The sequence below is a fragment of the Phaethon aethereus genome, assembly GCF_964289735.1.
Source record: "Phaethon aethereus genome assembly, chromosome: 11".
Lineage (NCBI taxonomy): Eukaryota > Metazoa > Chordata > Aves > Phaethontiformes > Phaethontidae > Phaethon > Phaethon aethereus.
This window is the reverse complement of record NC_138587.1, coordinates 1565733-1593274: the sequence shown is the minus strand read 5'-3', so window position 1 is coordinate 1593274 and position 27542 is coordinate 1565733. Positions and strand designations below refer to the sequence as shown.

The 27542-nt window shown below is 46.2% G+C and overlaps 1 protein-coding gene across 2 annotated transcripts in view; it reads left to right on the top strand.

The window, feature by feature from the left end:
- The window catches only part of GRM7 (glutamate metabotropic receptor 7), a gene marked incomplete at its 3' end in the record, with an annotated part of 304230 nt that overhangs the window by 260376 nt on the left and 16312 nt on the right, over positions 1 to 27542 (top strand). The window contains exons 9-10 of one of the 2 annotated variants that reach the window (XM_082004662.1): positions 11681 to 11927; positions 17435 to 18281. In XM_082004662.1, the coding sequence (XP_081860788.1) occupies positions 11681 to 11927; positions 17435 to 17505 (318 nt within the window). Of the gene's footprint in view, positions 1 to 11680; positions 11928 to 17434; positions 18282 to 27542 lie in introns of those variants that run through there. The other variant, XM_082004663.1, reaches the window with a different exon arrangement.

The following is a 27542-nucleotide window of genomic DNA, read 5'->3' as shown; positions in this document are numbered from 1 at the left end:
GCCCTCGGATCTGCAGTAGGACACACGTTACTCGTCACCGTGCTGGGGACGGCGGCACGTGCTGTATGTCCCGAAGCAAAAAACAAGAGCAGATGAATCCAAAAGGGGACAGAACTTCACCTTATTTTAGTGGTGGACCTCATGGTGGTGGCTTCAAATGTTACTATCCTTGCAAGATTGTTTTGCTGGTACATCCTTCTGTGCCAAATTTCTGCTTCAAAGAGACAACAAAATTCAGAAACCCTCGTAAAGTCAGTTCCACGGAGTCACCACTTTGAAACAACTTTACTCTTTTGTTGACTTAAGCCAGGGCCATCACCGTTCATTTCCTGGCTGAGCAACTCCCAAATGATTCTGAGCAGTTCATGGGCATCTTTATTGTCTCTCTAACTGATACAGAAAGTAATGACGGCTCTTTTTTCCAGCAGATGTGGAATCTCTGCTGAATATAGTCTGTATAAACCATTTGACTTGTGGGATCGTATTTGATACTGCTTCCATTTCTCTTTTAGCCATTTGATGCCCTTTGAAAGCAGCAACATGCTTTTTCATCGCTGCTCTGTCCAATTACCTGAATAATTTAATTTCCTTCTAGATAAGCTGCTAGAGTTTCTCTCAAAGGCTGGAGAGACAAAATTCCTCCTCCTTCTGCATCTGCATCATAACCCTCAGAGCAAGTGCTTTAACATTTGGTATTTTGAATTATAATACAAGTTATGGATATAATCCATAAATATTTATTTTTTCTGTATGCAGAATGTATGTAAATTTCTTGCATAAGGAAGTTCCTATTGTAAGGGAACAACCTGTATAAAATATTTAGCTCGAACAGCTAAAATATATTTAAAGTACATACATTTATTTCATCTCCACTTTGCATGTTTGCCTGTGAAATGCAAGCTGAAAAACTAGATGTGTCGGGTGCTCTTAGGACATGAAAATTTAAGTTGGCTTTGGCAGCACGACATTAGAAGGAACAGTTTTATAGTGCAGGCAGAGGGAATTGGAAATTAGTCCTTTTAGACCTGTTTACTCCTGTACCGTCTGCCTTCGCATTTGGCCTCTGCAGGTGGTAATCTTCCAGAATATGACCCCAATTTTCCCTTTGGTATGCTAAACCTCCTGCTGCTAGAAACATATTGAATCATAATTCATCACGCCCGTTACCCGCGTGACTCTGGTGTATAACGTTGTCACTGCTGAGCTAGTAACCACCAGGAGTGGTGAACATGACGGCGTTTGTAAGCGCGTCTGAGGGTTTATCAGCATCATCTCGCTCTCGCTCTTCCCCCCGGCGTGATACCTGTGCATCGGCGTCTGTCATGTTTTACCATATCGCGAGGAGGGAACGAGATCCCACCTGGTGTGTTTGTGACAGGGGAATTTCACGGCTCCGGGCACGTTCTTCTCCCAGACCTCTGTGCTTCATGATGTGACTTAGAGCAACTTTACAGAACATCACAGGCTGTCGTCGGGTGACCAGAAATATCAGATCACAGAATCACAGAACCATTAAGGTTGGAAAGGACCTTCGCGATCAGCACGTCCAACCGTTAACCCCACACCACCATGCCCACTGAACCATGTCCCAAAGCTTGCTTTGGCATCAGCGGTTTCTTCGGGCAGGGAGAACCCCTGGCTCGAAGGCAGGCGCGGCTACCCTGCAGGCCGCCTCTGCTGCCCGCAGCCTGCGTGGTGCCCTGCGAGCCATGGCATGCACCGGAGAAGCGGCTGTCCTCCTCGCCGTGAGCGGGGGCGAGACTCGTCCCTCCTCCGCAGCAACGCGTGCCGGGGAGGGGACGGAGCCAGAGACAGGCCGAGGGGAGGCGGTGGGTGCACGGGGCCAAGGTCCCTGGGGGCACAGGCACGCAGAGTGCTGGACGTGAACACGGACGTTGCGCAAATGAATAATTAAGGCAACTGGGGGCGGGTTACACTTCTGTTTAGAAATGCTGCTCATAGCAACGTGATGTGGGTCCTGAGGTGAGGCTTGGACCTACGATGGTGGCGTCTCCAGGAGCATCCAGCTCCTTGACTTGACTTTGATTTTGCCCTCAGCAAGTCGGTCTTTTAAGATGCTTCTGTTTGAGGCATTCTCATTTTGTTGGTGTAAATACTGAGCACGCAACTTCAGCCAGTTGCTGTCACGGAGCATCACGGCCACGCAGATGCTTCAGGAAAGCGCCGGTGAAAGTCCCCGTGTGAGTTGTTGGACCAACGTGCCATGCAGAGACTGCTGCCGGTCAGGGGCGTCCCGCTCTACTGGGACGGTTTCTAGGGCTCTCCGGGTGGAGCGGAGCGCCCTTCGTTGCCTTGCTGCAGGTGTTCTTCGAAGCTGGAGCGTGTCAGAGAGGAGGCCGTATCAGTGAGGTAGGTTGCGTTGCACTGTTGAGGTTAATGGAGGTGCGAAACGGTCTCTGAGGCGCTAAGTCATGCACGCACCGCCATGGCGGTGTCGGCTGCTGCGCCCCCGGCAGACCTGGCCAGCGACGTCTGCGGCCTGTACCGCTGCCCGCCCAAGCGCCGCGCCGCGTCTCGCGCTTGCTGCTCCCGTGGCTGCAGACGCAGAATGTTAATCCCTCCCAGAACCCTCCCAGAACTGGGCAATGGCGAGTGGTTATTTATCGTCCTCGAAGCCGACGTTCACAGGAGTAATTCTTCGACTGAGTCGCCTGTGCGTTTGCTTGCCCGGGACAACCGGATATTGTCAATAAATGTAGTACTTCTGCTAGCGGCCGCTTTGCTTTTGGTCGCCTTTGGAGATGAAATGTGGAGACCGAGCTGACGAGTCGATGGTGCAGTGTATATCACGTGCAAGGCCTGGCTGGTTTCCTGAAGAGATTAATGAAGTTTTGTTTGCTTCAACGGTGTCGATTCCTCAAATCTGAATCTCTTCTCAGCTCCCCCCTTGTTTTCTTAGTAGGAATAATAATTTCCTCCAGTTAAACACATCAGAGACACTCACCCAGGCACACAATGTTTTTGTGGTGATCTATTGGTTGTTACTTCGGTTGTTTATTTGGAACTCTGAATTTCTGTTTAGTAGGGGTAAACACAGAGATCACTTCTGGAAAAAAGCGCAGAACAGCCGGTGATATTTCACTTCAGGACATGGTTTAGTGGACTTGGTGGTGTTGGGTTGATGGTTGGACTTGATGATCTTGAAGGTCTTTTCCAACCTTAATGATTCTGTGGTTCGGTAATTTTGTTATTAGCAAATTGAAAAAAAAAAAAAAGCCCTTCAAAGGCATATGAACCTGCTGGACAAAAGAGTTGTCTTAAATTGCCCTGACAAAAAAATTTCCTTTAAAGGCAAAATGTTTCTCCCCACCTGTGTGAGAAGGTTTTCTTCTGGGCTTACCGAACTCTCCGCTGTCCCGTGCCTGGGTCCCGGCCCAGCGGTGGGGGCCCTGGCCGGGGCCTCGCGTCCCGCATCCCCTCTCGTCACTGCAGAGCTGCCACCACAAGATAAATATTTTCGCTCCTGCCGCTGGATTTCAGCGCTGTGCCGATATGAGCTCTGGCTCAGCGAGGGCCAGCAGATAGCTGATGACCTCTTGAAAGGATGAGATGTGATTGTTATTACTAGGTGTAAAAGAAAAGTAATTTGGAGAGCTACTTTCCCAACTTTGATCTTCTTTACTTTCACATCACTGAGGGAACCGTGATGTTACTCTGTGAGTACTTGCTGTTCCTGTGGAACTATTTTTGTTTTTCCATTGCACTAAAATATATCCACAAAGTTAAGCTGCATTTTTTTCTGATCTACCAGATGTTATATTGTGAGAATTTCCAAAGGATGCTAAGTTAATAGACCAACTATTTTCACTGATGAAAGCCATCCGACCTCAGGTCTGCTGCAGCCGGCCCGGAAAATGATTCCCGTCAGGCACACAAAGCTCCTTGTCGAGCTGTAGAACAAACATGGGTTTTAGCTTGAAAATCAGTTGGGGGTGGGGGTGGGAAAGAAAGAAAATGCCACGGGGCTGCGCGCGCACCCCAGAGCCGACGTGTCCCACACGGCACGCGCACCCCGCACGCCCGGGACGTGCGGCCTCGGCAGCAGGAGCGGATCAGACGGGTGCTCGCGAGCAGCGAGTGCGGCTCCGCGTGTTTGGTAAGCCGCCCTGGTGCTGTCAGCCTGCAAAACAACCAACCATTAACGGGAAATTTTCTGAAACTAAAATCCCATCATTTTCCTTCAGTGTCACCTTCCATATAATCACTAAGCACAGAATTTATAATTAAACAGCATGACTGATTCTGTGACATTCCCACAGACATTTCACAAAGGCTATTTGTGTGCCTTGCTATTTTGCACAGTAATAACTGCAATCAGCATAACTACTATGATTTGTTTATCAAACGTCCCTTGGGCAGCATCCGTTGCCATTTGTAAAACTTAGTGAGCATCACAATTTACATGCCGTTACCTGTCTCACGTTGCTGTTGAGTTGTATTTCTGAAGCACCGTTGATGCTCACCTCTGCAGAGGAACACGGTTGTCTTCCTCACGCTGTGAAAAGCACGCACCAAACAGTACAACTGCACAAATAGGCAAAATTCAGTAAAAATCTTACGAAGGGAATAGGCATGATATCTTCACAACAGGTATCAAAGGGTATACCTATTGAGCAATGGCATTAACAGGTTGAAAAGTCAGGAGAAAAGAGCGTATTAAATAATCATCCATTCGTACCCTCGAATGAAGAGAGTCCTGAGGAAGAAGCACGTGTGATCATGTAGTTGATGGCCGTATCGGCGTGCCCGTGTACCAGGAAACCAGGCAACCCTGCTTTGACATTACGGCACTTGACTGCTTGATGTTGCACCCTTTAGTGTTTTTCCTAAGTATAGTGTGTGTTGGCACGTGCTTTTTTTTTCTGCCTATAAAATATTTGAATACTATAAAAGCATGATGAACTGCTAATATAGTGTGGATCATATTAATGCCGGTAGGTTAGAACAGCAGGTAAGTAAGTGGTGTAGTCACTGTCTCTCATCTGTTAAGTGACCTCCTGCAACTGGGAATCCCTCTTTTCTGGGTCATTTGCCAGATGTTTGCCCCTTTTGTCCAAAATGCTGGAGCCTGGTGCCTGCAGGGTTTTTTTTGTGATTCCCCGCCCCCCCCCCAAATAGTGTTAGTTTAAAAGAAAGGGAAACTGTTTTCCCTAAGCGCTGCTAAAACCTTCTAATGTAGGAAAAGAGTTTTGGGTTTTTTTCAAACCGCTCTATTCTCCAAAGGGCACTGCTAAATGACAGCTTGAGCAGATTACGATGCTTAAAAGGATGGGGATGGAGGCAGGGGTCCTGGAATCGTCAGCAGATAAGCTTCAGGGCGGTGTGGTATTATCTGCAGTTGAACTGGTACCATCCAAGTGAAGAAAGCCGGTGTATGTCTGTACCCGCGGGAGCCGGCGGCGGGAACCCGGGACGCGCATGGGCTACTGGAAAGCCTCCGTGGGGCATGAAGAGAGGGTTAGTGAGCCAGGTCGGTGAAGAGAGCTGACAGGACTGCTTCACACATAATACTTTATATTTCTCAGACAACAGAAGTGTACAATCTGTGTGGACAGACATGGTTGCCTGGATAAAGTTGCCGTTGCCTGACACTTCCATAAATCAAGCTGTCGAAGGAAATGAGAGCAGCGTTTGCTTTTAGAGCTGCGTTTGGGTTTGGGTTTTTTTTTCAGGTGAGGGTATGGTGCTGCCAAAAGGAGGGGGTCGCGCTGGGGGACCTTCACCCGCCGCGTAGCCCGTGCAGGGCTGTGGCCGCAGCCTGTCCTCCCTGCCACGCAGAGCCCGGGGCGCCGGCACGGCGCGGGTCCCAGAAAGGACACAGGCAGCTGCTGACTCCTCAGTCTCTCTTGGACGAGCGTAGTTTTAGAGGTGCTTTGCTCCTGGAAATTTGTGTGCAGTGACGCCTGCCCTGGGTCATGGCCATAGGTCACCATAATAACAGCGGGTGTTGCTCTGTGAGGGGTGCGGTCCAGCCCCTTGCTGCGGTTTGGGTGACAAGTGGCCAAGACCTTTGCTGGAGGGAGAAGGGCAGTGGTTCTTCCTAAGCAAAGCCAGTTTAAAGTCAAAGTACAAGAAGCACAAGTTTCACTGGAAGGCAGGTATTTTCCTTTTTTCGTTTGCCTTTAAAATGACGTGGTAACTTCAGTGGGTAGGGGCGTTAGACACCGAAGTGTCTGAGAACGCATTTCAGTACGTTTTCTGTATTTTTGCAAATGTATAATGCAGTGTGAGCTAATTTTAATTTTTATTAAAAAAAGTTTCTCATTCTTATATTTGCACAACATATCCTAGAGAATAAGATTAAATTTATTTTCAGATGACCTGGAATTCTTCTGGGGATTTATAAACTGTCTACTTCGTATGTGAGAACATTTGTTTTAATTCCCATATAAAAGTGAGATAAATTGGTTTGTGATAACACGAGTCCAAAAATATCTCAAGTTACCACTTTATTTCCATATTACAAAAAAGCACAATTCACTGCATAATTAGAAATCTGAGTTAGATAAAAGGAGCAGTTGCTCCTGATTAGACTGTGAATGCAAAGCATTAGCCTACAAAAAGTATTTCTGACTCCTAAAGAGACTTTTCTAAGATCTGCAGCTATAACTTCAGTTATTATGGCCCAGCAGTTGGAAATCTATCCACTGGGTTAGCAAAGACCGAAAGGCCTGATCCTGCCATGCTTTACTTCTGAGAGTAACCCTATCTCATGCAAAATTGTCCATTGATATAATTTGTTCTATAAAAATTGCTGGGTTTTAGATATGTGTGTTCAAGACCAGTCTGATTTTCTCTCACAGTTTTGAAGGTAATTTTCGTCATTTGCATGAATAAAGCAAGAATCTGGAAAACACAGAAATGTAAAATTGAAATGGAACTCCTTTATGTAAAGTAACTGATAAAATCTAGGTGCCTTTGCATGTGAATGATCTCCTTAGGGTTGAGTTTTCTCCAATGCACTGCTTCAAAGTCTGATGCATTTGTAACGGCAGTGTGTCAAGTTTAACATTAAGTTAAGATTTGTCAAAATTCAGCATCTGCTTGAGCAAGAGGGCGATGTGAGTGAGGATGACCTTCCAGAATGACTTTGTCCTTATGTTGTAGCAAACGTGGCTTCAAACCCTCCATGAGAGTGGGCTTGCAGAGGCCAACACAACATCGCTTTTAGAAAGCGTTGATTTCCACGGGCAATGCTTAGCTCAGTCCCAGTTCTCATTCGTGTCAAGTTCGAGCATCTCTCACTAAATCTGCATCTTAATTTCTTAATTTGATCTCAGGTTTGGAAGCTACCAGGTTTCACCAGCCAGATGTAAAAGGCATGCATGAATTATTAGATTCCCGGTTAAACCTTATCCTTTGTATTTTAAGTCGCCCTTTTGCATTCATCTAAAATGCTTTCAGAGGGATTATCAGAAGAAGTGAAATAAGAAATGAAATAGTTTCACGTAAACTGCATTTTTATGTTTGACTGGGAAAACCACAAAGCAGAGATAAAATACATAAAACTAAGTCTCTGCATAATAAGCATATCTGTTAGTTCCCCTTATCTTTGTAAAGCTCCCGTTTGTCATGAGGAGCACTGTGTGTCACTCATCCCGCCTTGTTCTACAAAAGCTCTTTTCTCCCTCTGCTTTTATCTCCCATCGGCATTTGCAAGGTAGGAAACTGCCGGTCTGGCGCTGCAAGAGACCCCTTGGACTAAATAATCGTTTAACCTTCAACCCCTTAACAGCGGGAGGATGTAAAAGCGAATACCTGTGTGCACCAAGATAAACACGTTGCTGGTGCTCTGCTGGCTGCGGCTTTTGCGGCCGCGGCAGCCCCAGATTAAGGGGCAGACACGGGGTCAAGCCGCCCCCAGGGCGGGTCGCCTCCGATGCAGGCCAGACCCCACTGGTGTACCCCGTGGAAAGCCGTGTCGGGAAGCCGCTGGCCGCAGCGTGTGGCCGTGGAGGTGCTCGAGCACTGGTGCAGAAACCTGCCCGCGGGAGCAACCTCCCGCGACGCCTCCGGGAACCTGGGCGCACCCACCCGAAGCACCCGCGCCAGGAGCGGCGGCTCGGGGGACGCGCCCGACTGCAGCGGCGGGTCTTTGCCGGTGGCTGGTGGTACCTGCAGAACAAGCTCATCGAGTCACCGGCCGCTGCGCGGGAGGAGGTGGCCTCGGCGCGGGCCGTGTGTCCTCTTCCAAAGGGGCTGCGCGAAGAGGGTCCCCTTCTTCTCCTGGCGGGAGCAGTCTGCCCTCACTCTCGTCTTCTCTCACCGAGAAGAAACGCTCGTGTTGCGTATCAAGCTAGTCAGCTGTTCCGAAATTCAGAAAATGCCACCTGTAGGTAACAAATACTTCTCCCACTGAGGATCCGTTTGAAAACTTCTTGCTACACAGTGCTTTTAAAAGCAGCTCGTACTCAAAATGCATCTTTCCTTCTGCTTTTCTAGGATTTTTAGCTGCTGTCGCACACAGCATGTCTATGACATACGTGTCTATGACACATATGTCTGTGAGCATGGTGATATAAAGTTATTTTGCTTAACTGACAAGGCCATCAGAATTCCTATGGGGAGCTGTTTTCCGTGCCAAAGAAGTGGTGGGATTTGGATGGAGAAAATCTGTAATCAAACATAAGTATGCTATTTCCGTCTGTAGAACATAAACAACTAATTATGTGTGTCATGCTGGCAATGCTGTGCCATTAGCTTTTTTTTATCTTTTTTTTATCTTTTTCCTTTTTTTTCTTTTTTTTTTTTTAATTTTTTGCCCTGTTGTCCAAATTCCTACTTTCTGTATAAAGGTTTTTATGTTCTCTGGGAAAGTGAATCAAGAGTTAGTTGCAAAACATTGCCGTGCATTTTTCATCATATGGCTACTTGAACAGACTTTCTGCGAGTTCAAGTCATCTGAGATAACCGCTGAACACAACCCCGCTCTGAAGCACCGACACACCTTCTGTGTTGGTGACAGAGCTCCTCGCTGACAGAGATCTCTTCTAACCTTGTAGCAATGTAGATCTCATTCTGTAATGCTGCTTGGGAGATATTCTGTGCCTGTCAGGTTGGGTTACATATCTTGCACATAGAAACAGAAGTAATTGGTCTTAAACGTGCGTTACGGAGCCGCGTCCGTTTCAGACTGAACCGGAAGGACTGCGGATGTTATTTAAGCACGCTTTCTTCCCAAGTGCTAGCAGAGGGTTGTGTGGTCCGAATGCAGAGCTGAGAACCAGGCAGTCCCTGGGCGTAGTCCGAGTTGTCAGGTATGCTGTCCTCAGCGTCTTCCTGGCTTTTAGAGGTGTTGGTACCTGCAGCGCCTACAGCAATTGCAGGAGCTCTTTATAAAATGGAAGTCATAATTACCTTACTGAGCAAGGGTAAAAGCTGCTAGTGAGTTACAAACACTTTGAAGATAAGGAGGGTATTTTCCTGTTTATCCTTCGGCCCTTAAAAGTTATATTCTACATATTTTGTTTCCAATTTTCAAAGAGCTATTGAATTTAATTAATAAATATTTAAGTCTGTGTTATTTATATCAATGCAATGCACTTGACCCTGACTGAGTTACAGCTGATCTACGTGAACATTAACTGAAAGGAGGATCAGCTCCAAGGAAGCAAATGCATTGCGAACGGTCTTCTCTGTTAAATGTTCTTCTAAGATAAATAGACGTGGTGCTCGTGTACATAGAAGTAAGGGTGTAGAGTATATCTCTGTAGTGTAACAACACTCAGCTGCGAGGTACAAGGTGAGGAATAGCCGGCCAGGTAGTAACTCTGCGGTGAAGAGCAGCAGGCAGCAGCACTACCTGACAGAAAAATAAACATCGTGTCTCACAGTAGTGCTGCGAGATAAGTTAAGAAAATAACCCTCCGGCAAGGAAGCTTCAGTAGATCACCACGTCGGTTTGTAGCGCTGCGTCTCGATGAAGCAGCAAGTCGACGGCAGTGTCCAGGGTAGGGGGAAACAGAAGGGCCCGAGGTCTTCCCAGCGGCTGAAGTTGGGAGAGATTGCCCCGTTGTCTGTCAAAGAGCCGGCGGCAACACGGTACCGTACTGCTCTTCAAAAGTTCTCCAAAAGACAGCAACTGTTCAATATATAGAGAAGGTAACAGAGGGTGTGGTGGCCGCTTGCTCTTCATGCCACCAGGAGAGGACAATGAGCAGCTTGGTGTTCAGGTGCACACCAAGTGCTTTGGAGACCTGAGCATTCTGCAAGCATCTGGTTAGGAGGCTGTGGAACCTCCATCAGAGGATGGTTTTAGGACATGGGTAGACGGGGCCATCTGTCAGAAGTAGTTCTGGTGTAAATGGCTTTTTTGGGGCAGGGATTTGGACGAGGTGACCCCTTAGGCTCCCTCCCAGCGTCGAACGGTGTAGCTTGGCCAAGCAAATCTCTTCACAGGATGAGATGGGTTATGTCCCAATGTCCTGACTTTGGCAAAATTTCTGACAATATCAGTGTCATTTCCTTTGGATAATGAGTAAACAGAAACTGAGAAAACACTTTAGTTTTCGCTTGTGTGCATCTGTATGGAGACACATCCATGCACAGCACGTTTTTTATGTTTTCTGTAAGGCATTTTATTGCTTCCAGTGGTGGTCTTAATCACTATAATAGCAGCTGTTATGTAGATATAACTAGCAAGTCTGGAGACATTCGTATTTTTCTAAATATGGGAATTTGGAAATACCTGGGCAAGAGTCAGCATTTTATTCTGCCATTATATTTATTCATGGAGTTTTTCCATCAGAAATTCAGACTGATTAGCACTGAACAGGAGAAGAGGAAATAGTGTTCTGAAGAAATCACCCTAAATGTGTAATGATTTTCCCATTTATATGGATTTACCATATATTTAATTTATGAGGAGGATCCGCAGAGACTTTGCTCCCTCTTCATCTCCCTCGCACCTGCATTGTGCTGTCTCTGTGCTTTTTAACTGTTAACTCTGCCTGGTCCTCTTAAGTCACAAGAATCGTTCTACTTCATCTATTAAGTATATCCTCTGAAAAGATATTAAAAAAAAAAAAAAGGCTTTCCCACCCCTACATATTTGCAGAGTATGTTTTTAAATCCTTCTGGTTTCTTTGAATACTCATCTCATGGCAGCACCTGTTCTCTGACTTGCATATATCCTATTTTTTCATAATAAGCATAGCTGAATGTCATGAGCTCACAAATCATTGTGTATTCTCTGCCAAGTTATTTCCATTTATTTCAGAAAATTATAGTAAAAACAAAAAAATGCCACCTTCCTCAAATTTTTTTTGAAAAGTAAGATTTTTTTACAAACCTGTGTTATTATAGTTGCTCTTCTATAACTTACAGTATACCCAAATTTAAATTTATACCAGAATTATTTCAATCCAGATCTGATCTTCACTTTTAAAATAAACAGATGGAAGCTATGCCATAAGCATACAGTAGAAATTCTATTGTTAAGGACACTGAAGGTTTCTAGCACGGAGCCCCCGAAGAGGCCGTTGATACCGCAGGTAGCTGATGTGCCTTGGACCTCACGGTGGTTTGCAGTGTGAAGGTCTCAGCTCACGCATCTGTGGTTGCAAGCTCATTAAAAAATGCTTCCTTAATGTTTGAAGTACTGCAGCCTGCTTCCCAGTCATCTTATTTGTAATAGTGTCTCATGTGTTGTGTCTCCTAGCTCTACATACAAACTACCACACTTACAATATCCATGAACTTAAGTGCTTCAGTGGCCCTGGGGATGCTTTACATGCCGAAGGTGTACATCATCATCTTCCACCCTGAGCTAAACGTCCAGAAACGGAAACGCAGCTTCAAGGCTGTGGTCACAGCAGCGACCATGTCGTCACGGCTCTCGCACAAACCCAGCGACAGACCCAACGGCGAAGCCAAAACGGAGCTGTGTGAGAATGTAGACCCAAACAGTAAGTACTGCTGACCTTCTGTTCGCCAGCTGGCTGGGGGTTTTGGAGGCATTGACCGATACTTGAATTATTTGGTCTTCTCAGTTAAAAGATTTTTGGTGCCTCTCATTTATTAAATTCTCTATTTCCGTCTTGATTTTTTGAGTCGTGCCGGTAGGCAGCAACTCCTCACAAAATGTTTGTTAGCTGTGAGTAACTCCTCCTCCTTTCCCTGCTCTGTGAGTGAGAAATCAGCAGCATCCTTGAGTACCGGATCCTTCAGCCTGTGTCAGACTCAAACCTTCCCAACCCCGGCAGGTGCAGTTCCCAGGATGAATGGAGGGACAAGGACCAAACTCACTGATGACTCTGCTAACCTGAGTTATAATTTTGTTTTTTGCCAAGTTTCTTTACAAAAATCTCGCAATCCTTGAAGATTCCCATTTAAGGATTTTATCCAGTCCTATAAAAGTGGATGCAAATCTTGCCACTGATTTAAAAGGAAAATAGATCGCAAAGATGCTTCGTTTCCTTAACGTGCACAGCATGGTATATTGGAGCACAAAATTACATACTGAGGCCATCAAATTTGATTTGCATTTGAATCTGGAGGGAGCTGAGGAAGGAGACAGCTGCACAACTTTGTAGCATATTGGAAAGGTTTAGACATGTCTGCAGTTTTTATGAAAAACAGATCTGAATGTGGAGAAATGCCCTTTCCTTGCCCATGATCCGTTCATCCATTTGCTGCTGAAATCCCTGCCACTTCTTGTCTGTGAACTGCTGTCTGAATATCTGCCTCAGAGCAGAAGCTCTGCTGTCAAAGCAAAGTGGAAACAGCAGCAAATTATTGACACAGCACTTTTCCTCCCTTTATTCACCCCTTGAGTATTTTTATCTGATGTCTTATTATGCAGGTATACAAAATCTATTCTAACCGGAAAAAACAAATTTTTTCTTCAGAAACTGAACTAGCTCAACTGTCTGAAGTACGATCCTGACATCAGACAGTAAGGAAATGCTTCTCACAAACCGAGGAGCCCTTTATGCCTCCTCCGGCCGTACCGAGCGGAGAAGGAAGTGAAGCGGCAGTAAACACGTTCCCCGCGTGAGCGTGTCCCCAGCAAGGGCGCGCGCCGCCGAGCCCTCTGCCACCGCCCCGGCGCGGGAAGCCCGGCGGCCGTCCCGGGGCTCTCGCCGCGGCCCCGGCCGTCCCGGGGCTCTCGCCGCGGCCCCGGCCGTCCCGGGGCTCTCGCCGCGGCCCCGGCCGTCCCGGGGCTCTCGCCGCGGCCCCGGCCGTCCCGGGGCTCTCGCCGCGGCCCCGGCCGTCCCGGGGCTCTCGCCGCGGCCCCGGCCGCCCCTCAGCGGCCCGGGGAGGGCTGCTGCCTGCGAGGATGGAGGGAGAGAGAGGAGGCGGAGGGGAGGAGGGAAGGGCGCTTGGACAGGCAGCCGCGAAGGGGCGGGGGAGGGGGTGTTGCCGAGCTGCATTTCACCAGCGCCGGTCCGGTCAGAGGCGTTGGAATTGGTTTCTCCTCCAGAAAAAATCAAAATCTAAAAATTTCCACTCGAGGAACTGAACAAGAAAAATGTAGAAGTTCTGACGATGACCTGTTCAGTGTAGAAGCAGAGGTCGACCCCTGTGGGAACTGCACCTGGGGGTTCCCTGCTCTGGGTTTCCCCTCCTGGTCTCCTTCTCCTTATGGCTGTTTTCGGACTTCCGAGAGTATCTCCCCGCCCCGCCAACGAGCAGTCAGGTTTTTCCCTGGGAAGAAGGTATGTTTCTTAAAAAAGAAATACTGCTCACTTAAAACCCTGTGTTTCGGATAAAACACAACCAAAACCCTGACCTTCTGATAAAACACAACCGTTTTTCATCCAGGACTATATAGTAGAATACGTCCTTAAGAAGCAGGAGAAATAAGGGACAGAATCCCCCTGCTTGCCGAGATCTACCAGTTTCTGCCTTGAGCATCCAGTCTTCAGTCCCGGTTTTGTTAACACTGACTTAAAGTTGGGGTAAAGTCCACTGGGAGCAAAACCCTCACGACTTCGGAATTGGTGTGCGTGAAGGGAAACTGCTTTCCGTGAACTCATTTGCTTAGATGTAGGATTCTAAAGTGTATAAATCTGTTTGTTCAACCTAGCCAGTCAGGAAATACGCAATAGCCATTGTTTATACGGCTTTCTCCAAGTTCTGGGCTTTTAAATTTTTTTATGGTTTGGAAAATTATTTTAAATCTTTTAATTATTTTTATATATATCTCTCTCTCTCTAGTACCATCTGTTCATATTATCAGCTGCACCTACCACTATGATTTCATTCCCTGGATACGTGTGTTAATAAAAATTATTAGAAAATCAAATGAAATAAACTACTGCTGTACTTAAAGTATTTGGGTACATTTAGTCCTAGCGTAAGCTACCACTACAGTTAATGGGATCTTTCCTATAGCGTTCAAGAGGTTGTCAATCAACCCCCTAATCAGGAAACATCCAGCATGTATGTCTATACAAGTAATTCATCGAATATCTGGACTGAGTCTCTCTTTAAAAAAAAAAAAACCTCAAATATTTTGTTTAAATAATGTCTGCAGTTCCATTTTTAGGTGGAAAAATTGAAAACAATAGTAATGAGCTCGAAAAAGTAGGGTCATCCAAGGAAAATTCTCTATATTTTTAATGAAATTTTGCGAATGGTCTCCATAAATAAAAAAGGGTTTGATGTTTTCATAGCAATTTAACTGAGGAGCACAGGGATAGGAAGTCGTGGTTTTAGCTCTGTGCCAGGCTCCTCTGAAACTCATGACGTTAGGCTAAAAGTAAATTAATTGAAGGGGATTAAAGAATGAATCTGAGACTCATCAGCACTCTGCAAAGCTAACTTAGATGCAGACCTGGCTCAGCTACTAAGTGGTTTCTTATAAGTGCGAAAGTACAGTTGGGTTTTCCAGTTTGATTTTCTATTGTATTTCCCGGTGATGCTGCTGTTCATGGTTTGCCCGGGTACTGGAGACTGCAGTTGCCATCTCTATTGAAAAACACAAACATTCCCTATCTCCTAAGAAAATATTAACACTGAGCCACCAGCACGGGATTCATGTACCTCCAAACATTGGGGAATTTGGTGACTAAGCCCAGATTTATGGCCTGTCCTACTGACATGCCCCATGTCCAGAGTCAAAACCAAAAGCAAAATGCAGTTGATCTTACAGAAAAATAGCCTGGAACAAAATCTCCACGTTTTAGTATGAGCTTGAAAAGAATGCCTAATGAACTAAAGACATGCACGTCAAACTGGAAGGCCTATAAATTACCCGAGTGGCTTCCTAAGAGCAGGTGGTCCCCAGCAGCGGCGCTGAGTATCATGTGGGAACGCTGCACACAACTCTGGGGTGATCTGCAGGGACCCGAGCTCGGAAAAAATGTGCCGAGCACTGAGGAGAGCTGGGTCAAGCACTGGCGTCTTAGTGCGAGTATAAAGCGTGAAGCTGCATTATCGTGGGAGGAAGATCGCTCGAGATGCAGTGACCTTACATCCCACCCATCAGGAGGAAAAGGGACTCAGTGTGTTGCAGCTTTTTGTTGGGATATATGGGAAGCAAGAAGTTTCACAAGCTGAGCACCCAGCCGTGTCCTGCGAGGACTTTCATGCTGAATGGGATATATTGAGGCCAAGTTTTTCAATCTAAAACGGCATTACTTATGGAAACTCTCTTAATCATTCCGGTTTGCCATCTGGCATGCGCATGCTTTTACTCATTCAACAGCTTTTTCCTGCTAATACATGTTTGCGACAGATTCAGATGAGCAGAATTTGGTGCACAGCAGCTTCCATCTGTGTAACGAGTTCATTCTGCTCTCATGTGTCTTAGGTCGAATTTCACACTGTTTGAGAAGACACTTCTCATCAAGTCTGAAGTTGAACAGATAGTGCTTCTGCTCAGTTGTCTGCTTGTGTTTCTGCTGCAAGAGCGGAGTGTCAGACTGTGAGGAAAACATTTGAACCTCCAACCTGTACTTAACTTACATTGAGATTTACACGTAACTACTCCTTTTCCCTAGCAGCTTGTTTTAATGCATGGCTGTACCAAACAGAGCGACAGGGAAATCAGCATCTCAGTTGTTGGGTAATGAGGAGGTTGAGCTTCTCGCAGGCTGGATGAGCAGACCCTACGGGCAGGACGTTTGCGTTCCTGCCTTTCCCTCTTGAAGCAGCCGTGAGAAGGCAGCGGAGCTCCCAGTGCCTCCTGGGAGCGGCTCTTCTGGGGAGACGCTTCCTCGCAGGAATAGGGGTCTGCCGGGACTTGGCAGCACGGGGAGCATTGGTCTTGCAGTGCCCCCGTTCCCAGTCCCATTGGAAGAACCCCGCTGTCTGTGAGAACGGCTCTGAGACGAAGACGGGTGGTGCAGAGCAGCGCAGCGGTAGGCAGGAGCGGGCAGGAGCGTGCGGCACCTCTGTGGCAAAGACCGAGCGCTTCCAAGCGGCAAACCGTTGGAAAGACGGAGCAGCTCGTGGGAGGAGACCGCTTTCCCCGAGGAGTTTAGTTGAGATTTGTTGAGAAGTGGCAAAGGCAAGGTGTCACCGTAGACTAGCCAGAAAACTTTAAGGTCTAAAAACTTACAATTTTTAGTCTAATTTTCAGTAGCATTATAATTTTGTGGACTTTTAAGTTAGCACGTGTCTTGAGGGCTCGGAACCTGTGCAGGCATGCTCAACATGATTTTTTCTCTTTCTCCTTTATTTAGCACTAAGTAGAACTTACTTGGCAGTTGATTCAGTTTTCAGTAGTGAAGTACAGTCACTGCACGTTGTCCCCAAGCGGACCAGGCATCATTTGCATGATTCCATTCCAAAACAGTGCTTTCCTGGGCGCTCGCAGCTCCTCTCTATCGCAACGGCAGCGAGAGCAGCGCGTGCCTGTCCTTGTTTTCCTCTGTGCCTTGAGAGCGGACGCTGGCTTTGCAGGTTCCCGTCAGTAAACTGCGGGTAGTGTATGTGGAACGCAAGCATCTCCTGTCTTGGGCAGATGTGCAGACACCACTGTGCAAATGCTCGTGTGCTGTGCCCTGGTGTGTCTGCATTCATTGCTGTTCATCCTTGACATCACTGACATGACGTTGCCTGTTCCACCCTTCTGAGGAAAACACCTAAAATGGTTGTTAATGATGCTGAGGAACCTGAGAGTGATTGCCTGGATGAGGAAGGACTGGGGGGTCTTAAACTAAAGCCAAAATGTTCCAGGCCTTATTCAGGGGAGAGGGGGAAGAAAAAAAAAATGAACCAGACCGGCTCTTTTCTGAGCAGCTGCTCCCATGTTCAGAGGTACCTGAACTTCTGTGACCTGGTCCATTTATTTCTAGCCCAGAGTTAATTTCATACAGTGGCGCCTCTCGGCTTTCCACTGTCGCTGCTCTAATCTGAGCTCTTCAGTTGCATTAATGTCGTGGCCTCTGTGACAGGCCAAAATTTGAAGAGTTTATTGTGAACAGACATATTATACATACCAATGTATTTACTTTTCCTGTAGACTGCATACCACCAGTAAGAAAGAGTGTTCAAAAATCTGTTACTTGGTACACTCTTCCACCTACTGTATAGCTTTTGCCTGCTTTCCAAAAAGGTAAGGAAAAATCTAGCTTCTTACTACTTTATTCTCAATTTATTATTATTATCAAATTATTATTACCAAATTATTATTATTATCACTATCATTATTATTGCCATTATTAGTAGTATAAATGAGGAATGTGTATTAGTGCAGCTATGTTAAAACAAGTATCTAACTTAAAAATTGTTCACGCATCCATTACCAAAAGCTCCCATGTGAAGGTCTTGCTTTGAAAGGGGAGACCCGGGACTTGGGTGATTTTAATCCCTGTGCTGTGCCCCAGCAAAACAAGGGACTGGTGGTCTTCTACTTCTCACCAGCGGAGGTGGAGCCAAATAAAGCCTCTGAAGATGTAGATATTTGATAACAATTTAAAAAAGGAAAAAAAAATAATCAAAAGTTAATTACGGCAATCAGACCTAACAATTAACAAAATGTTTTCTGAGTCATGTCTGCAGCCTTACCAGCAGGCTTGCCTGGCAGCATAAAAATAACGTTTGCTAACATGTGAGCAATCTTCTTTACTCTAAAATTACAAATGGCTCAAAAGTTTGTGAAATATTTTTTCCCCATGGGTGATCCCAGGGACCACTGCTGAATAGCCGTGAGTGAACAATTTTTGAGGGCTGGCTTTTCCTGAGTGTTGTGACGGCCTGCTTCGTGATCTTGTGAGCTAATTTCATATTTGTGACTTCATCAGCCAGGAACTACTGCTTTTCTAGTGAAATTAGGGGAATAAGAAAGCATTTGATCTTGGAGACTAATAACTAACAACCATTCATAAATATTTCTCATATCTGCAATTCCGTGTGTGCGCTCAGACGGCTTTGCCCACTCCTTTGGGGCTTTGCCCAGGTCTGAAAGGCAGTGGCCTGGGTGCTGCGGTGCTGCGCGGGTGGTGCCGGAAGAAATTGCTGTGCACAGCCTTCAGAGTGTTTAGCTGATCTCTACCAGGTGAGAACTTCCATCAGCCAAGGGAGGAATGCTGCTTGAACTGAGTCACTGCGTCATAGGAAAACAAAAATACGAATTTCTTCAGCTGGCGTAAATTGCCACAGCCCCGGTTTCGATTCGACTCAAGTTCTTGTGAAATGTTCAAATGGCTTTTTGTTGTATTTGAATCATGCCCGTTATTCTAACTCCAGCAGAAAGCCCTGTTAGGGTGCGAAGCTCTTTCCGGGCGTCAGGATGACCTGGCTCACCGGAGGGCCAGTCGGAAGGGTTGGTGGTGGCTGGTGTCGAGGGAAGTACAACAAAGTAGTCAAGAGAGGAGAAGGGGCTGCTCAAAGTATTATTGCAAATCAAATGTGAAAGAGTAAAGGGTGACTCTGGGCAGATGAAATTGCTAAAGGAATGAGGTGAGAAGAGTAGGAGGGAGAGAGAAGAGACCCTAAATCTCAGAAGAAATCGCTTTTCTGAATAAATTTTTCCAAAGGTTTAAAATTCAGAGAATTAGGAGCTCGCACAAATTTCTAAAAGATACTTTTTCCATGTAACATTATTGTCTAATGTAAGGAATTGCTCTCTGCAAAGGCACACAAATATTTGTCACCCAAGTCCTGTAAAAAGCAACCGGCCATTCAGATTCTTTAAGCAGATTTTAACATTTGGGCCACACCAAGCTATGAAAAATGCTGGAGTTGAAGATGGTTTGGGCTTGCGATGCTCTTGCCCCCGCCAGTGCCCTTCTGCGTCAGGTATTGCTTTCCATTTCTCAGCCGGGAGCGTTTCTCTTCCAGCCGGGCTGCAGCTCTGGTTGCTATGTTTTGATTTGTTCTTCTAGGAATACAAAACAAAAACCAGCGAGAAACAATATACTGTATTAAAAGCAAAGCAAGGATAGCAGGAAAACATCAACTTAGTGGTAAATTGACACTTGTTTTGCTTGTAACATATTTGTGTGTAGGTATGAACACAGTGCTTAAACAGTTACTTGACTACATCCATTTCTGCAATGTGACGCACGGAGAGATGCATTTATAATGCTTTTAAATTGTTTCCTGTGAGTGACAAATAGGACTCCTTTACTGCCGAGACTAGTGAAAATACGAGGCTTGAAAAACTCTACGTGGTATCTGGGTCAGGGAAAAAAATTGTCCGTCACCCGAACAAGGCAAAGAAACACCAAATGCTTTTGTAGAGCTGTAGAGTCACGTTTGGTACTGTAGAAATATCTGCAGCACTTTCCTCCTGACCCGTCACCAAGAAATATGCTTACAGGTCAGGGGGAAAAGACAGTCCAGTGGCTAAAGTGCTTGTGATATCTGAAAGACCTGGATCCGTCCCTCGGGCTGTCAGAGCCTGCCCGTGCGAGGCTGGCACGCTCCCTCACCTTTGTGCCGCCGTGGATGCCGAGCGTGAGGCGCTCATGCATTGCAGATGGCAGCTTGCAAGTCCCAGGCAGACAGCTCCTCTCTTCTGCTGCCTTCTGGACTTGCTGAGCAAGGACCATGACGTTTTGAGGGCAGCAGTCCGACGCTTCGTGCCAAGGACAAAGACGACCATGGCACGTCCTCTCTGCTCCGGGAGGGACCTGAGTGGTCCCGTGAGCCTGCTGTGCTCTGAAGTCTGCCATAACATTTATAAAAGCAGTCAAAGAGGGACGAAGTGGAGAGTGACCCCCTACTTTTTTGGTTGGATTATTATTACTGGGTGTTGCTATTTTGGTTGCTTTTTGCAACAAGGTGCTGCTGGTAGTCTGCCAGCACTTAAAGCTGTTTTAGCAGGGATGGTGGTGAAACACTGCGGCTCATCAGCAGCCTTTTATTATTTGTCTGTCTTTTCTGCTGAACTTCGACTCGATCTGGGCCAGGTGCTGAGCATGTCTAAACCACAGTGGTCCCATTGCTTTGAAGAAGAAATGTCAATCGGTATCAACTGAGGCTCTGGCCTCAGATTTTCAGACAGCAGCCAACCTTTCCACCGTAGCTATGTGCCGCAGCGCTCGGCTGCGAGGGGTCAAGGACACAAAGAGGAGCAGCTACCTGCTCAGCAGAAATGTTTTCTGAACTTTGTACTGCAGCTGGCGGATCCTTGAACTTGGTATTCCTCTTGAGTTCACGTTGGGTTTCCCCTGCGCCGGTCCTGTGCGCTGCTTTGGGCAATGGGTAGATCTCCAGTAGTAACTGAATTAATTTGGAAATGCCAATCATTGTCCCTCTGTGCAAGGGCAGATCTGGGAGCGTTGGCTTTTACACAGAGCAGGCCATTAACACCACTGAGGCTGTTAAACAGTTACGGTCCCATTAGGAGTGGGGGTGGCTCAGCCACAGTCCGAGGCGGGGGCTCTCCTCCCAGGGCTTGGGCACAGTATGTGGCTTCCAGAAGGTTTTCAGTTGCTTCACAAGTCGTTTTTTGCTTGATCTGTATGCAGAGGAATTTCCACGGTGATTTCCAGGTGTTGAGATCATTTGGGAGGTATGTGCAGCACCACATTGTGTGAAGTCATTATGTTTCTTGGTCGTATCTCTCCTAGAACACGTATGCAATTACCTAGATCATGCTATAATGAAGCTGTTGCGATATGAGTCATGACGCGGTTTCAAACTGATCTTCGGCTTGTGTTGAACGAGGTAAATAGTTCCTGTTGCCCTCTAGTGCCAAGGGTTTTCCGTGCCTGTCCTCCTCCTGCGCACAGTCCCAGGAAGCCCGGGCACCCCCGGGGCCACTGACTCCATCCAGCAGCGGCCTCTCTGGGGACCGGGCGACTCTTTGAAGGCTTTGGGTCCAAATTGTCTGATGCTCTGTAGCTCGTCACGCCTTAGAGTATGTGGTATAGAGTAATTATTTTCTGGGTTGAAGCGTCATTTTCATTTTAAGTCTGGCTAGTTTCATCCTGAGAAAGTGCTCTGTGTTTAACCTCACTTGAAGGATTTTCTATTCAGTGGAGACTGCTAAGAAATGAGAATTTGCAGTCAAAGTTGATGTCTTCACTGCATCTGTTTTTAATCAAGAATGGTTTACTGAAAAACTAAACATTTATCATAAATTTCTTTTAATGCTGATGTGCTTATTTTAAAAGTATTGCACAGAGATCTATCCAAATAGGCCTGTGCAATACCCCAAATTAGTCACTAATATATATTTTTCTGTTTCCAAAGTTGTAAATTATTTTATTGACATGGTAGATTCCACTTTATTTGGCTGATCACAGGTCAAGTCGCGCTGGGGGTGACCCCTGCAGTGCCCGGGCGCTGTGAGGGTGCGGAGCCCCGGATCTCGCCCTCGGTCTCTGCAAGAAGCGGCGCAGGAGTGATGGCATCCGCCCCCACCACCCAGCACGGCATCGCTGGCCACGGCGTGCGGCCGCCGCAGTGGCACCCTCCATGCCATGGTCTGTAAAACCTCATCTGCAGAACAGATTTCAAGTGATAGTGGAGGTGCTCAAGCATAACATGGATGAACAAATTCTCTTCCCTTTTTAGCAAGTTTTTCAGTTACAGTTGGTTTTCTCTCACCCTCCTGGAGGAGGGCTCAGTTCTTGAAGAGCACAGACTTCTCCCCATTCCCTCTAGGTTAGAAACGGTGAGTGCTTCTGAACCACTGAAATTTGATTTGGGGGTTAGGAGTTGGCTGGTCCTGTTCCTCTGCCGGAGCTCGGCTTTGCATTTAGTTTTCAGCTATTTTCACTGCAAAACCTGAGCATTTTCCTTGTTCTCAGCTGATACTTGAACTGCTTTTTACAGCTGTTTTGGACATGGCCCAAAGGACCATGCCCGATGGAGTAGATGACCTTTAAAGGTCCTTTCCAACCCAAACCGCTCCATGACTCTATGTCCAGGCAACAGAAGAGAGGTCACGGGAGTACCTACTTTATCGCAGCATCGTGTCGTGTGCCGTGTCTCGTCTCCTGCCTGCGGCGCGGTGCCAGGCGCGGCGCTCTGTACATCCCTCACCCCGCGGTCTGAAAGGGAGGACCAGGACAAGACTTGCTGTGCTGCTTTTAGGGGACCCACAGGAATACTGCTCAACACTGATCGGGCGGCACTCATTAAAGCGTGAGCAAAAATGTGTTTGCAACAGACTGTATTGTAACTGCTCCCCCTCAGGAACAGTAACTCTTATTGTTATGTAACTTTGCATACCGTAGTTTGATAAAGCAGATAAAACAGCATTTGCTGTTGTGCCACACTGTGAACCATAGGTGCCTTTTTTATTTTCCATTTTCTGCAGTTCAGAGGTGATTTTTCACTCCCTCTTGTAATCACCACGTACTTTTCCTGCTGAGCTGCTTTCCCGGTGGTCGCCCCCCGTTAGGGACGTGTCTCTAACGCGCACACGCTGGCCGAGACGTGCCCACAGGTCCCTTCTGCGTGCCGTAAGCACTCCGGTACTTTCGCAAATTTAAGCCAGGGACTGGCATGTAAGTATTTATTCCAGAAATTACTTACTCATTAGCACATATTTTCCAAGCCGTAGCCCAGCTACATTTGGAGGTCGAACAGTTGAACAACCTTTAATTTTGTACACACCGAGAGGTGCCCGTAGTGAGGCCTGTTTTCCACGGGTGCAGTTTGACTGGTTTGATATTGTCTCATTTACTTTGTAAACTAGAAGTTTTATACAGGTACAACCTCTAAAGAGGTGAAGGCACACAGGACTGCCGTGCCTTAAGACCAGTATGCTGGAGATAAAATACGGTTTGGTACGCTCTGGAAGAGCGGTGAGTGAAACTGAAACCTGCTGTTTGATGTTTTTGCCACATTCATTGGTTTGGGTGAATTCCCTTTCCCTCGCCACCGGTGTGGCCGGGGACTCCGCGGCAGAGCAGAGCCCGGGCAGCGGGGCAGCACCGCGACCCTGCAGCTGCCGGCATGGGGCCACGGCAGCTGCTCTCTCCACCTTTCTCCTTTAAAAAATGGGAAAAAACCAGGACTTTTGTTCCGAGAGCATAACTCCTCCTCCCCCCTCCATTTGCATTTGTACATTCAATTTGCATTTTAATTTTTAACAGTTTCTCAAGCTCTCAATATCCATTTGAATCAATGGTTTCCTTCAGGTTTTATACATTCATGGCAGCATCCTGTTGCCCAGCAGCCAAACTAGTGCCAGAAATTGTTCTCTCCCTAACCATCGTGTGAATGATACAAGGGCGTTTGCAGTTACTCTTCTTGGCAATGCAAGGTTAGACTCTTCTCATGACATTTCAAACCATGAAGGGTATCCCTCACAACGGATGTATATTTTTTTAAGCTGTGACAGCACTTTGTATGGCTGAGAACAGTGTGCCTTGATTAAAGGTTTCGTTTAAAACCGCTCAGAAATAAGTCTTTTGCAACTGTTGCTTGACTGAGACCCAAAGGTAGGTCAGGAGAAGCCAAGTCTTCGTCCTTTTGACTTTGTTGAGCATAACTGGCCTCCAGCTACTTAGAAGATTTATTTATTTTTTAGATAGTATTATACAGCCAGGAAATTTTGCTGGAAACACTCTAAGTGTGCCAGGAGCAAGCCAGTAGATGCCATGAGACCCTGGGGAGTTTGCACCCTCCAGGAGCAGCACGGTTCCTCCTGGAGCCCATGCCGGGTCCCCTCCTGTCTGAACGTTTGGGGATTGGGTTACCTTCTTTTCACATCTCAAAATAACTAGATTTGATGATGCACTTTAATGCATTCACATAATTGCATGCTCCCACATTCATTACTTTGCAGACTGTCTCACAGTTTTCATGACTTACATGATACAAGACTTGTAAATATGCAGGAAAGTGTCAGACTGTTTCCTTTTTAAAAAACTGAAATTCTTTGTGTGCTTAAATGATCACCTTATAGTTTGAGGTTTGAACAATGCTGGTTAAAACACATTATTCATGGCTGTAAGTGCTTTGGATATTAAAATCTAGGTATGTATGTCTTTGAGACACAAATGAGTATTAATTAGTATGTTAGTATTCCTCTTTCATTCCATTGTTTCTTTTTTTATGTGATCTTTTTTCCTAGGAAATTTGGAAGAAGAGTGAGCTGTAAATTTTGCATATATTGTTATACCTCATGGACCAGTCCCCCTCTCACTTTTTTGCCTACTCTTAGTAGCGCTGAGTTATCCCTTTGACTAATTTATCAGTCCTTACATCCTCTCAGGGAGAATTTGTCAAATTCATAAATTGTTATATCAGGAAAAAGACAAAGGCTTTTGGCTCTCATGTCTTCCATATATTTATAATGACTCTCTTTCTCCTGAGCAGGGTAAATGTCACCTTGACAGGACTCACTTGATGCTGTTCTCATGTGGTAGCGTGGTGTAGTCTCTTACGTGCACTCACATCCTCATCTGTGTTAATGAGGTGACTCAGGTAAAGAGTTGCTGGATTATGAAATCAGACTTAACATTCTCAGCTTAATTTCAATGAAATCACTGGAATTGCCCCGCTATGACATCGCAATATTTGGAGCCATGTTTCTACCCAAGCAATAGGAAGCATTACAATTGCGTCTTGCAGCTTTCAGGATAGGTACTCTTTTAATTGTTACTGCTACTGTAATTACAATAAAAGTGTCCCCAAGAGCAGCCATGATCCATAACCTCAGGTGCAAAACCTGACTTAATATAATCCGGAATCTTCCAAGCCCAGGAAAGATCTACAAGCTCAGATGCACAATGTTGTCTGGCCACTTAGGATAGAAGTGTGGATAGTTTGACTGGAAGTAGATAGAAAAGAGATTTTAGACAAGAATAACCAACAGCAATGAAGTCAAAGACTGAAGGACTCATAGACTAAACTTTGCACTGTGTTTTGGCCTCTGAGGTAATACGGAAGTTGAATTTGAGGTTTTACAATTTAGAGTCTTGTCAGATTTTCTTGATCTTGTTCACAGTTGGTGATTTTTGATGGTTTCGCAGCCATTGTAGTTTGCCTGTGGTTATGATGATCGGTCAATTGAATTTATTAAATTATTAACAGTTAGATAGACAAGCAGCGGTCACCAACCGACGCTGCAGACCGATTTCCAAGGCAGCGCACATGGCATGAGCTGCGTGCCTCCATCTCGCTATCCTGCCTCCGCGGAAAAGCCCCAGCGCAGGCGAGTACTGAGGCTGGGTTGGCAGACAGGACAGAAGAGAAGGGCCTTCAGCGCGTGCTTGAGATGCTGTGTGCTGGGTAAGAAAATATTTCTAAGGGACTGTGAAGTGCAATGGTTGCGCTTAAATCTGATGCTCGGCAGCCGTTCCCGCTGTAATCCGGTCACCCGCAGCTCAGCGACAGCGGGGAGGGATTTCTTCGCTTGCAGACGTCGTCCTGCCCAGCTCTGTCCAGCAGCAGCCAGTAACACCTGCCTTGAGACAGACGTTTTATTTTCCAGTTCATCAAAGCAAGGTATAATTTTTCTTTTTTCTCGTTCAAACAAAGCACTCCTTTAAAAATCCCGTGCTGAGTTAGAACATCGCTGAAGAAGCTCCGCTGCAGTTCCCGTGCAATGGTTTTCCAGCCATCAGCACCGTAACAGCTGTCACATGCTGCAGGGAGCAAAGGACAGCAAAACGAATTATTTTAAGGACATCTAACATCTGGTGTAGAAGGCAGTAGCTTACATTTGTGATGAAATCTATACAGACAATAAGGTTAGGTGCAAAACGTGTATTAAATGAGTGACTTAAATTTCCCCTCAGGTATAAAGGAGGTCTGTTCATAGCTGCCAGCGAAGGAACAGCATTGAACATATGTGGCAGAGAAGTTCAGTCAACAAAAAAGCCCCACCAGCAGATCTGACGGGGGAACGCTCCCTTTCTCCTCTTCCCTGCAGCAAAAGGGTCCGTGGCTCTCTGGGAATGAGCGGAGCCCGTTCCTTTTGGATTTGGCTATTGGGATTTCAGTTCTGTGTTAGACCCGGTGACTTTGCTGCTGCATTTTTACCCAGAACGAAAGATCTTTTTTTTTTTTTCTTTTTTTCTTTCATATATTTTTCTGAGATTAATGACATTTGCAATCATCGGAGCCCAGTCTTCAGTGGAACAGCTCACAGGCAAGCAGGTACAAAGAGTTTCCACCAGTAGACAGAACCAGTGGCGATGGGTTAGCTGAAAGAGTATTTGTTCACAAACGTTGAAAATTTGGTAAGCGAGTTCAGAAAGCTAATCATAGTAATAAAGGCACAAAGGGGCCAGGAAGACTGAAAATAAACAATATTAAAGGTAAATGATTCCCAAAATAAAGGCATGAATCCATGCAGGTTTCTGTGTTCATGATTACAAGCGTGAAGGAAACTGTTCAAAGACTGTATAGACACGGATAGAAGAAACCCCTGGTGGTACCGAATTGTGGGGTGCTGAGGTGTGCTACAGTCAGCAGGGCCAGAAAAGAACGATGGCTGTCACGAAACCAGAGAGACCCTCGCTGCTGCCCCTCGGTTATGGCCCCAAGGACCCGATAGCTGTCGTGCTTCTGGTCAAGGCGTTTGGTTTGCATCTGCAATACACCGGCACGGGCGTCGACTCGTTAGACAAGCCGGTGCGGTTCTGTCTCCTTGGTGATTTTACCCCAGCCTTGACATATTTTGTCACCTTGTGGGAAATAAACCCGTAGAAAATTTCAGTGTAGCGCTTGTAAACGGCAGTGCTCATGCGCTGGAGGAGTGTGCGAGTAGAACAAGCGTGAGACACAGCTGAGCATTCATTCGTCACTGACGTGAAATAACACTGTACAGTCAGGTAGATACTCTTTTTTGTTGGCACAGATAGCAAACAGAGAACGTGTTTGTGCAGCGGGGGCCTGGGTTGGTTTGGATTTGGGGGCCAGTAAGCAGCAGCAAATCAAAAAAATGGCACAGAAGAATTTAGTCTTTCTCAGCATTTCTCTCTCATTGCAAATAGGCATCACTCTCACAGCCAGCGTCTCTGGAAAACATCACAGCGCGGATTTTTCTTTATTGGCTTCAGGCGAGGAAATGTGTGCATCTCTCTCAGTGACGTATGACGATACATTAAAGAGGAGAGCATCCTTCTGTTCATGAAAACAGGTATTTTGACTTTGGGGTGAGATTGTTGTTTTTGAATTCTGTCTGACAGCAAGGAACAAAGTCATGGTTTTATTTT